The sequence below is a fragment of the Eutrema salsugineum genome, unplaced genomic scaffold, assembly GCF_000478725.1.
Source record: "Eutrema salsugineum unplaced genomic scaffold, Eutsalg1_0 scaffold_1, whole genome shotgun sequence".
In the NCBI taxonomy this organism is placed as follows: domain Eukaryota; kingdom Viridiplantae; phylum Streptophyta; class Magnoliopsida; order Brassicales; family Brassicaceae; genus Eutrema; species Eutrema salsugineum.
The window spans coordinates 9,983,905-9,996,100 of NW_006256909.1; the positions used below are offsets into that span (position 1 = coordinate 9,983,905).

Here is a 12,196-nt window from a genome sequence, read left to right on the forward strand (position 1 = left end):
GGCAAGCCCAATTATTACAGCGGCGGATTGTGAAGGAGCTGGAGAACAGTTCTGTGTCACTACACTCGTAAGGACCTTAGCTCTCAACATCACACTATTCAGTAATAACTCATAAACAGCTTGATTGTTTTCACCAAGTACTACAACTCTCAACTCCACATGGAAGGCTTAATAATAATTACACCTAAACGATACTTCACTTTTTAGATTCCCAGCTTCCATGGGACCACCAATTCTTCCATTGATGCAATTCCAAAAACAAAGGGATGGGTTGATCGATTGGTCTCTTCCAGCTCCATATCTTTTGTATATCTTAAGAATGGTAAGGGACGAACTTTAAGCTGTAACAGATTTCATGACTGTCTTACTCTTCAGGACTTCTTTGGGAAACCCTCCAGTACGTTGTATGTTGCTCTCTTTCACTTGATATTTCCTTCAAACTATATATGAGCTTGTCAGTTTTTGTAACACCATCTAGGCTTAAATTGATTATAATTTATCTATTGATACTTTGACAGGTTAAATACGTTCTTGATCATTGCAAGGAAGACATGGAGTTTTCTGATTCATGGATTGAGAAAGGAATCATTCAGCGCTTGAGTGAATGCCCTCTAACCCCACTTTGTGATCAGAAAAGGATAATATGTAGTTTGCACTGGCTAATATTATGTTTGTTTCTTAATCTTATTAGTGAAGGACGTAGTTGAGAAAGATTTTCTACAGCTAGGTTACACAGATGCCATTGAACTTCTTCTGAAAACAAACAGGGAAAATTTGAATTCCCGGTAACGGCTTTACTTTCCCCCTTTGGAACAGATTTGAGCTGCAAATTTTGGAATAAAAAACGCAAAATTGCTTATGCATATCTTTTTCTCATGCAAGTTTGTACTGTTTTTGGTCTCTCGGAACACTATTGCAGTTTGTTTCAGCAAATCCCTCGGGGAGTTTACTGCCCATAATGAGACTTTTTAATTACATACGGACATTAAAATGCAAATCCATCTTCTAACTTCCTAGGCTTTCTTCAATGCAAATTCATCTTTATTGTTTATCAAAATCCAACGAACTACCACTAAGGCACTAACCCTACCCTCTTAATTGTATTACGGAATATCGAAAAGTTTTGAACCACAATATCCAAATTCTTCATAATTATTTTCGGTGAAAGATTTGGTTTGATGAATATCGAAAAAATCAAGCCCACATTGAAAATACAAGTATCAGGCAATACAAGTAAAATACGAGAAGTCTAGGGATATGTTTTGAAAATTATGTTTTTTCCCCTCTTATACGACTAGGGTTTATCTGTCCTTAGCAACGAAATTAGGAGCCAAAAGGGTTTAAGAGGGAGGGATTTTCTGAGAACAAAGTCCATGAACAAATTTCAAAATCGTTTACGTTTTACTGATCAATTTTTGAAATGGATTCCTCTGTGATTACTTCACTGTCGCTGAGCTTCAGACAGGTTCCTCCAGCAGCTGTTCCTGCTTTCCTCGACTGTGTTTTAAGCTCCACAGGCGTATCTCCTTCTGCCCTTTTCGAATCGCTCATCGACGAGTTTCCTTTTCGTTTGGAGGTAATGGTCGATTTAGTGTTTCACACTTCGGCATTGTTGGCTTCAGGTTAGAAATTGAAAAGGGCTTCTTCTTCTTCCATGTTGTTAACAGGACACGATAAAAGGGGACAAGAAATTTGATTCTGATGATTGCAGCCACATTGCTTCATTGGTGGCTGGGCTTTGTCATCTACTTAAGAATTCTGGTGAGTTTCAAATTTGGATCTTGCGGATATGTATGTATGGTGTCTTTGAGATTCAAGAATTGATTAATTGAGGGTTTTGAGGTACTGCAGATAATCATAATGCGTTGCAGTTATTTGTGTGGAGGGTGTTTATTCCACTGATGAAGATGGTTCGTGCATATGACTTGGATATGCTCAATAAGGTTAAATTTTTTTCAGCTGTTTGATCTCTCCTTGAGCTTATTGATCATGTTGTCGGTTTTTAATTTTTCTTTCTTTGTTTGATTGTACCAGATTGTACAATCCTTCTTTGATGTTGTGAACGATACTAGTGCATTAGGAGTTAGCTTGGTTCCATTTCTACTGAGATCAGTAGGTGTTTCGATGGGAATGCTTCAACAAGAAGAATCAGATTTCTTTAAATGGGGCGAGCTTTTGCTTGGTGATTCTTTGAATGCAGTGAATCTGGATGAAAACTACATTGTATCTTTGTCTGAAGCATTTCCAATTCCACTGTCGTGCCATCTCCTCAATTTGATACTGAATGCTGCTTTTCAAAGTCAACAAGCAGATCCGAAGATGGAAAATTTTGCAGCTGGTATACTTTGGGATTTGTGTAATATGAGTGAGCGGCTTTTGTCACAAAGTGTAGAGCATCGTTCATGTGCTATTAGTTTCCTCCTCCCTGCTATCTTCAAGGCATTCTCTTCTCAGCCCTCTCTGAAGATCTCACATCAAGGAAATATGTACATGCTTTCAAGGTGAGGCTAAGAGCCAAAAAATTATGTGCTTTTTTTAGGTTAGTTTTTCTTATATCTTGTTATGATTTTCAAAGCTGTTAACTCCAGGAATGGCTTCAAAAAACGAATTTGGGAATGCTGCAAGAAGCTGTTCTCGGTTGGATCAATAGAGAGAAGGGATGCTTACAGTGTCCTCTCTTTGTGTCTTTCTTCTGGCTCTTGGACGGACGGAACTGAAAGTTTTGTCGCAGAAAAAAACGCTGTCGAATTTGACTTGAGATCCGAGCAAGAGTTTTGGGATGAAATCAAGAAAGGCTTGGTATGGCAAAAAAAAAAAAACCCGATATACTTACGGATTCTCCAATTTCCACAATAGGATCATCCACAAGTACAAAATATTTCCTTTCAGGTAGTTGATGAGAGCTTAGTAAGGAAGCAGTCATTGCATATACTGAAATCAGTTTTATCCATAAGTAAAGTGAGTAAGACCGGTTCTGAGAAGAAGCCTGAAGGGAATTCAGTTCATCGTGCTATGACAAAAAAGGAGATGTGGGCAGAGAAGGAAGCCAAGTCGCTTGGTGTGGGAGAATGGTTTGGCTCTGTTGACTCTGGGTTGACTATTGAGCAGCAGTGGCAAGCTTTTGTGCTCCTGTATGAGATGCTTGAAGAGTACGGCACTCATCTTGTAGAGGCAGCATGGAGTAACCAGGTCAGGTTTTTATTTCTCTTGTGATTGTATAATTTCTGGTCTTGATACTTTGTCTCCTCTGCTCATTGGTTTTTACTTTTATTTTTTGATTCACCTTGCAGATTGATTTGTTAATCAAGTCATCTTTCAGATGTGATGGTTCCTTGAATTCCGATTGTAGTAACTCTCATCAATGTCACATGGAAACTCCAGATGAAGAAAATGAAATATTTAATTGGTTAGAGGTTCTTTGGAATCGGGGATTTCGTCATGATAACCCTCTAGGTACTGTTTTCTTGTTGGAGCAGCAGATTGTGTAATTAGATTTCAACAAATTTTACACTTGCTCATCACATATGATATAATCACTATCTAAAGAGGGCCCATTTAAGCCAAACTTCTTTTTACTAATTTAAGTATCCTAGTTGGCAGCAACACATTTCGAGTGATCTAGACCTGCGTTTCATTTCTATTCTTTTGCTCATTCATCTATTTTAAATTGTAGTCAGGTGCACGGTCATGGAGTCTTTTTTGGGGATTGAGTGGAAAAGATACAAAACATGTACACAATCAATGTCCCAAACTTTCGTTCTTGGGCCTTTCATAGTGGCTTTGAATGATTCTGTACACCACAGGGATTTCGGTAAGTGGTTCTTGGAAAAATGTATTCCAATGTCTTCAATAAATTGAATTGGAGCTCTTGTCGTACTGTCATCTTGCTGAAGTGATAACTAGAGTTATTCTTGCTTATTCTGCTCTCCCAGGGCTCAGAGGAAACTATACCTCAAGAACAATTGGAAGTGCAGCTCAGTATGTGTGTGCGTACACAAGTTGCCTCAACCCAAGGTAGGCTGTTTCAAGATTGTGATTTCATGTACATATGTTAATGGTCATAAGTGGCTGAATATGTTCTCGAGGGTCTGTGACTTATTAAACCATAAAGTTTTATCATTATGCTTGTATAATTGTTTACTCATTTCATAGGAATCGGGTTGGATTTTTGATCAACCTAGCATCTCTTGCAAAGAAACAGTCTTTTGGTAGAGCTGGATTTATGGCTCTCGCACATTGCATTGTTTCTACAGCATATGTGGTTGGAGGATATGGGAACAAGGAAATGGAGCATCTTGAAAATAGATTCTCCGGGACTCCCCTAGAACCTTCTATTGAACATCTAAGTCGAGATGATATGTCACATATACTGGATGTCTTGAAGTTTATTGCAGAGAGCAGCAGACAACATTTTAATCACAAATACCGTACTCGAGGTAGCTGATCCTTTAGCTTTTCAGATTTAGTCATATCGTATTTGTAATTTTTAATTTTGGGGGTTCCCTCATGATATTAATCACTCTAAAACTCATTCTTTGTACTGTGTTTTTTTCCACTTTTTAGTTTATCAAAAAGTCTTGGAAACTGCTGCTTCAGTGGTGAACCCTTGTAATGTTCCTCTTGGAACACTATTGCAGTTTGTTTCAGCAATCCCTCGGGAGTTTACTGACCATAATGGTGAGCGGGAGACTTTTCACATACGGAAATTAAATGCAATTTCATCGTCTAACTACTATGCTTTCTTCCATGTCAGGTTCGTTGCGCAAAACAATGCTAGAATGGCTCCAGGGGTGCAACAGAAAAACTTCCAACAGTTACTGTTCTGATGGCACTCGTCTTCTAGCGAGCCTTTATGAGTATCTGGATGGATTTATCAGTGATCATGTTGAGGGTTTTGATGATGAAGACTTGGAGGCATGGGAATCCCAAACAAAACGATGGGCAAGAGTATTTTTCCTCATAATTACTGATGAAGAACATCTCACCGATATCATAGTGGTTAGTGGTCTTTGACTTGTATCTTGACCAGCAAGATAAAAAGTTCTGGTAGTTATTTTTCTCATTCAATACTTTTAGGTGTACGTTGCAAATTTGACAATCCCCTTGATCTCTGCAGTTTGTGCAAAATAGAGCCATTAAATTTTTCCAAGAGAAGAACCATTTAGAACGGGCACCTGCGAAGTTTTTAATCTTTGTTCTGAGTATGCTCTTAGAGCTCCAGAACATGCAAGTTGGAATTTCTGAGTTTAGTTCTTCGGAGAAAAGCAATTCGTGCATGGGCTCTGTTGAGAAAACTGGCAAGCAGATCGTTGGCAGTGCTACAGTTCTGAATGAAAAGTTTGCTGTTGTTCTCTTATCGATACTGGTAAACAGAAAACAGTGTGCCAACACTTCAAATTTTCTTGACAGACGATGATATATATTTTCCTTCTCAAACTTGGCTTACTATGATGTTTCTTTCTTGGCTTGACAATACAGAAGGAGCTAATTTCATTTGCTGATTCATCTTGTTCTATATTCTGGTCTCACACTACTGTGGAGAATGGAGCTCTTTCTGGTTCTATCATAGGAAAATTAGGGGGTCCAAGTCAACGCCGGCTATCTGTTCCTACTACAACAGCTGTACTAGAAGCTGTATGATATCTTTTCTTCTTGTTCTTTTTTTTTTATAGTAAAATTTCCATAAGCCCAGTTCCTTCTAGTAACACGTCTACAACATTGAAGAAAGATTCATGTCTGTGCTTTATGATGAGCAGGTAACGTCGGTTAAAATTATTGGGTTGATCTCGTCATACTGTGCTCAAGTCACTAGTGGTGGTGGTGAACTCAAATTAGCATTGGCTTTCTTTTGGAACTTCACCCAGCAAACCATAGCATCTCAAATTTGTAATTCTGAGGTAATGCCATTCTTATGAATTTTCAAGTTTGATGTGATGCATGAACTGTGTTAAGCTCTGATCTTACTTGTATCTTCTCTGGAATTACACTGTACTAATTCATTATGTTTGTTTCGGACCAGGCTGAAGCTGAGGTCTATCTTGCTGCATTTGAAGGACTAGCTGCAGTACTGAATGCACTTGCGTCCTTGTGCTCAGCTGGAACTTTCAACCTTTTTGAAAACGATAATACATTATTAGCCATGGTAGATGGTGAATTTTGGTTACAAGTTTCGGTTCCGGCTTTCCTCCATAACATTAACCATCTTCTCACAGCAGGACTTCTGGCAAGAAGTAGAAGAGCAGTTCTGCTTAGCTGGAAGGTAATGCATAATTTTCGATTAGTTGATAGATTAGTGGAATGATAGATATTACTAGATCGTCTTATCACTGACCTGTGTTTTTGGAAGGCTAAAGAAAAATTCTGACCTTTGTTTTTGGAAGGCTAAAGAAAAATTCTGACCTTTTGTACTTGATTCAGTGGCTTTGTGTGGAGTCTCTATTATCAATCATGCATAATCTTGATGCCAGACGTATTCCAGGAGATAGAAAGTCTTTCTTCTCAAATGATACAGTTACAAGCATCTTTCATGATATTGTAGAGAGGTGGGATATGTGATAAACTTGATTCAGTTTTATTCTCTAAGCAGTCGTACCTTAAGAATTAAAAGTTGCCTTCGTTTTTGCTGTTGTTATGGCATTTTCTTATTTTTGTGAGCAGATACAAATATTAAAGACACATAAGTAGATTGCAGTTAAAACCTAATAGTATCTCAGATGAAAGAGCTATGTTTCTCTCGGATGTAGACATGCTTATATTTTTTGTTGACCTCTAATATTCCCTTTACGATTTGGCAGCCTTGAAAATGCTGGGGAGAGTTCTGCTTTGCCTATGCTGAAATCTGTCCGACTTGCTTTGGGGATACTTGCATCTGGGGGTTCATCTTTGGATGGCTTCTTGGGTGTGGATACTCAGGTTGTGTAATGGTTTTTGCTATAGATTGGATGGAAATTTGTCTTCATCCTTTGCGAATAATTAATATATATTGTATATCTTGTGATGCCTTGCAAGCAGACGATGTGGCAGTTGGTCAAATCAGGTTGGATATTACATATCAGCTGCAAGAAAAGAAGGGTTGCACCCATTGCTGCGCTTTTGTCTTCTGTGTTGCATTCTTCTTTGTTTAATAATAAAGACATGCACATAGCTGAAGATGGTCATGGTCCGCTGAAGTGGGTATGCATCTATCCTTCTTAGTTAATTTAATGGAAGGAACAACAGAGAAAATGTGTCTTTATTGGAAATGACTTGTTTCACAGTTTGTTGAAAAAATACTTGAGGAAGGTCAAAAAAGTCCACGCACAATTCGTCTTGCGGCCTTGCATCTAACAGGACTATGGCTCATGTACCCTAGGACGATAAAGTTCTACATTAAAGAATTGAAGCTTCTGACTCTCTATGGTTCTGGTCTGTGATTTAGTTTATTTCTATTAAGCCGTCATTGCAATGACTGTGTTGTATTGAATTGCTTACCGTTTGATTTATGATTTTAGTTGCATTCGATGAGGATTTTGAAGCTGAATTATCTGACAACAATGATGCAAAAACTGAAGTATCATTATTGGCAAAAAATCCAGACCTTGAACTGACTGAAGTAAGATTCAATTTTAGCTGATGATGGATTGGTAACTTTGCTGAATCATTTGACTCAGTGAAGTGACATGTTCTGCCTTTTTCTTCAGGTTTTTATCAACACGGAGTTGTATGCACGTGTCTCAGTCGCTGGTCTGTTTCAGAAACTGGCTGATTTGGCCTATATGGCCGAACCAGCTTGTCAAAATCAAGATTATCAGGATGCTCTTGTGGCTGGAAAATTGTTTCTATTGGAGCTTCTTGATGCAGCGGTACTTATTGTTTGTTACTTTTCACCAATACAGTTAGCAGGCATGTCAGCCTTCTGATATTCTGATTGATAATGATATGCACTGATCATATCATCTAAATAGATCAATTTTTTTTGGGGTGCAGGTGCATGATAAAGACTTGGCAAAGGAGCTTTACAAGAAGTATAGTGCTGTAAGAGTTGCATTTCTTTCCTTTGTTTTCCTTTATTGAGTTTTAGATGGACATTTGGTAAATGGTAAATCACTAAAAGTGACGAACCACTATTGACTGTAGTTTCTGGTTTCTCTGTAACAGATCCATAGACGGAAAATACGCGCTTGGCAGATGATATGCATTATGTCGCGTTTTGTCAGCAATGACATTGTCGGCCAAGTCATGGAAAGTTTGCACATATGCTTATATGTAAGTTTACAGAAACAGTCTGAAGTGATGGCCCCCACATTTTTTATCCATGAGAAATCATTCAGTCAGGAACTAATATAGGAAAATCATTTTAGGCATTGTTGACTATCCAAGTGTCTGACTTGGATTTTGTTTTTTTTTTTTCCACGTTGAAGTAAAGCTGATTTGTGTTTGGTTTGCGTGCAGAGAAATAACCTGCCTGCTGTTCGACAATACCTGGAAACATTTGCCATCAACATTTACCTGACATTCCCAGCATTGGTAAATAACTTTACAATGTGTTTCCAAAAACAATTTTGTAATCAAACTCTATACGAATTCCTGTCTTAATGGGCGATGTCATTTTGTGGATTTCTGGTTTTTTCTGAACAGGTTAAAGAGCAGTTAGTTCCCATACTACAAAATTATGACACTAAAGCTCAGGTAAATCATGTGCAATATACACATTAATGTTCTACTAATTGAATATAATTTTAGAAGATTTCAGTTTCAACATATTGATAGATGTTCTCCTCTAAATACGCAGCAAGCTCTCTCTTCCTATGTCTTCATTGCAGCCAATGTCATCCTTCATGCCGAAAAGATAGCTCAACAGACACATTTGAGAGAACTTCTTCCACCGATAATTCCGTTATTAACTTCTCATCATCACAGCTTACGTGGTTTTACCCAGGTTGGTCTTATATATATGCCATCTCTGTTTTCTTTTGGTAGATGTTGGCCTTAAATTGTATATCATTCCATTTTCTTTTTGGTTGGGCAGTTATTAGTGCATCGGGTTCTCTTTAGACTGTTTCCCCCCGTGGAGTCCACATCTTCTCAGACAATTTCGTTGGAGAAACTTTCTTTTGAGAATTTGAAGTCTTACCTGGACAAGAATCCTGATTGTTCGAGGTGTGTTGTTCTACTAGTATGGTAATATTTTTTCATATTGGTCATAGAAACGATCTTAGTTTTGTGGACAAAGCCATCTAGAAGGTTTTGGTTTATTACACCAATTCAGTTGTGAATCATTTTTCCTGCTCTAGATTGCGATCGTCGATGGAAGGATATCTTGATGCCTATGATCCCATCACATCTGCTACTCCAGCTGGTGTTTTCGTCAACCGTGTTGAGGTAAACTATGCAATCTTCAAGTAGATCCTGCACCAACATCTAAATTTAAACATTCAGACATTTCAAAAATTACCGTACAGCCTAATAACCACATTATTAAAATTATAATATTGTAATTTTGTGGTGGTTGTGCAGGAAAGTGAGTTTGAATGTGTTCCAACATGCCTCATGGATAACGTGATTTCTTTTCTGAATGTAAGCAACAAACATAATTTAGAATTTTTTTTGTTTTGAGTAGTTTGTGCCTCTCTGTCTTATCTTCAAGTCTTACAGGATGTAAGGGAAGATCTCCGTGCTTCCATGGCAAAGGACATCGTTACCATTAAGAATGAAGGCTTCAAGAGTGAAGAAGAGCCCAACCGTCAGTTGATCATGTCCAAGTCAGATGAGGAAAGGCTTTCTGAGCCATCTTCGTTGGACTTCCAGAAGAAAATCACTCTGTCCAAACATGAGAAGCAAGATGCTAGTTCAACTTCTGTGCTCCAAAACGGGGAAACTTACAAGCGGCTTTTTGGTATGAATATATTTATATAGCTGCCTAATTCTCAAGATTATGTACAGCCTCTCTGCGCCATACTAACACGGGTAACTTTTTAGAGATGGAAAAGGAAGACGAGCTCGTGAGTCAACTCTTAAGATCTAGAAGCATGGAGGTCGAAAGGCTGAAATCTGGTCGGCAGAGTTTGATCCTTGTGGCTTCATTGCTTGATCGTATTCCTAATCTGGCTGGCTTAGCCCGGACATGCGAGGTATAACTATTACTTTCTTTGTCTTTCCTTCCATTTTGACAATCAAAGGAAGACAAGAAAAAGTTGTGTGTCTTGATATTGTTGTATCTAGTACAGTTTTAACAAGCTACTCTCTGCATATTTTGCAGATATTTAAAGCATCAGGTCTTGCTGTTGCAGATGCAAACATAATACACGACAAACAATTCCAACTAATCAGGTATGACTCATATATTCAAGTCTCTTGACTGTATATTTAAAAGACAGCACAAGTTCATGCTGTTGGATCTGCTTAGAATACAGGAGAGTGAAAATGGATCAGTAAATTTGAAGTGTGTTGCAAAGTGGCCAAGAAATTTTTAGCCGAGAATTCTAAATAAATCTGAAAACATGAACCCATCACATTAACTCCTGAATTATAAGAATGTTACCCTTGAGAGTCCATTTACAAGAGTTTTTCTTGTCTGCACTCTGCAGTGTGACTGCTGAGAAATGGGTTCCAATTATGGAAGTCCCCGTGAACAGTTTAAAATTGTTCTTGGAGAAAAAGAAACGAGAAGGCTTCTCAATCTTGGGACTGGAGCAAACAGCTAACAGTGTTTCACTGGACAAATATCAATTCCCAAAGAAGACGGTAATAAGTTCAATAAGGGCACAACAAAGAAGAAACGTTTTCTTTTTCCCCTGACTTTACCTACCCACGGAACTAACTGGATCTTGTTGGTCTCTGTTGTTTAGGTTTTGGTGCTGGGTCGTGAAAAGGAAGGCATACCTGTGGATATAATCCATGTACTGGACGCTTGTGTCGAGATCCCACAACTTGGAGTTGTTAGGTCTCTCAACGTTCATGTCAGTGGTGCCATTGCTCTATGGGAATACACTCGCCAGCAACGCATTCAATAGTTCAAATTTTTCTCTGCTTGTGAGTACTTGGAGGTCAAGTATTGCCTGAGTAAACATCTTAAAACCTCTTGATATTACATTTGCTAATAATTACAATTTCCCTTGTTTTGAACCCAATTATGATGAACTCAATGATAGAGATTTGAATCAGTCATGCCTGAGAAAACAGACTCTCCATCGAAATCGGCCCTGTTATCTCATCTCCTATTGTCAAAAAGGTAAATACGTCTTATTGCGTTTTCTGTGCATAATCACTGGGTCGTAAAGTTTTGTGCTTTTTTTTAGCTTAGTGTGTGTGTGTGTGTAATCTTAACATCTCGACATCACAACATGTCAACTTGAACCATTTCTTTAAGCTTTTGACTAATTATTACAGTAAAAAAAGAAAAGTAAGAATCTTTGTTGTGAAGTTTCACTTCTTTGAACCCAATGATATTAGATGATACTAGATGATATTCTATATATTTATCGAATTCACAACAGTTGACATATTAATTTGATTGACACCCCATGATATATGTATGTGTGTACAGTATAATCCTTGGCTAAAATTCTCACAATCACTCTTTGGCTTCATAACATGATTATTGGATTCGTTGTCATCTTCTCGTTTGATCAGTACATAAAAGCCACTGTGGCAAAGAATAAATTTTGATTTCTAATACCAAAACTATTTTTTAAACCTTTATGATACGCTTTTAAGACTGAGTAATATATATTCGCGCCTCTAGATTTAGGCCATGAATGTTTGCATGATTTTTAGATTTTTGATTATGGTTTTTGACTTTTAGTTTTTAGTTTTTAGATTTTGAGCTTTTGATTTTTGATTTTTCTGTAGATTTGTGAAATTTGCAACAAAAAAAAGTGAACAATCTCTTGATGGGAAAAACACAAGAAATAAAGATTCTAGTTTTTACGTAGAAAGATAAAATCTATAGAAAAACTAGTTTCCTAAAAATGGAAAATCATTTTTACCAAAATCTTCGGGATAATAAATTGGTTTTTTAAAATACAAAAATCAAAAATTATTTCAAAAACCACAAACATTAAAGGTAATTTCATAATTTACCAATTTTTTGTTTTATTTTTCAACATCAAAATTCAAATTCAAATTCGTTCTACTCAATCATAACATTTTCTGAAATTCTAGCTCTACTCTAACCAGTGATGATCTCGGCAATGGAACTACTCTGGCCAATGATGAT

The 12,196-nt window shown here is 37.5% G+C and overlaps 1 protein-coding gene across 2 annotated transcripts; it reads left to right on the forward strand.

The window, feature by feature from the left end:
* Positions 1-1,338: 1,338 nt before the first annotated feature.
* LOC18030139 lies at positions 1,339-11,289 on the forward strand. Of its 2 annotated transcripts, XM_024149399.1 has the most exons (36): positions 1,339-1,576; positions 1,668-1,761; positions 1,852-1,943; positions 2,035-2,501; positions 2,589-2,799; positions 2,890-3,189; positions 3,291-3,453; positions 3,674-3,811; positions 3,933-4,014; positions 4,153-4,436; positions 4,564-4,677; positions 4,754-4,998; positions 5,117-5,365; positions 5,479-5,634; positions 5,757-5,897; positions 6,020-6,259; positions 6,418-6,542; positions 6,795-6,912; positions 7,012-7,173; positions 7,257-7,404; positions 7,491-7,591; positions 7,680-7,841; positions 7,966-8,013; positions 8,137-8,244; positions 8,431-8,505; positions 8,617-8,667; positions 8,771-8,917; positions 9,008-9,138; positions 9,273-9,360; positions 9,496-9,555; positions 9,634-9,874; positions 9,958-10,109; positions 10,238-10,308; positions 10,566-10,722; positions 10,827-11,040; positions 11,130-11,289. In XM_024149399.1, exons 1-35 carry the CDS (start codon positions 1,421-1,423, stop codon positions 10,989-10,991), a joined length of 5,442 nt encoding a protein of 1,813 aa, XP_024005167.1. In that variant the 5' UTR covers positions 1,339-1,420; the 3' UTR covers positions 10,992-11,040; positions 11,130-11,289. The 2 variants fall into 2 exon arrangements, with proteins under 2 accessions (XP_024005167.1, XP_024005166.1); XM_024149398.1 differs by lacking the exon at positions 11,130-11,289 and having other exon boundaries at positions 10,827-11,084.
* The last annotated feature ends 907 nt before the right edge of the window (positions 11,290-12,196 follow it).

Bases quoted from the DNA above. Each gene is read 5' to 3' on its own strand.
- LOC18030139 (XM_024149399.1), top strand. From the start codon at position 1,421: ATGGATTCCTCTGTGATTACTTCACTGTCGCTGAGCTTCAGACAGGTT. The intron at 6,913-7,011 runs GTTGTGTAATGG...CCTTGCAAGCAG, and splicing joins TCTTGGGTGTGGATACTCAG to ACGATGTGGCAGTTGGTCAA. The intron at 7,174-7,256 runs GTATGCATCTAT...CTTGTTTCACAG, and splicing joins GTCATGGTCCGCTGAAGTGG to TTTGTTGAAAAAATACTTGA.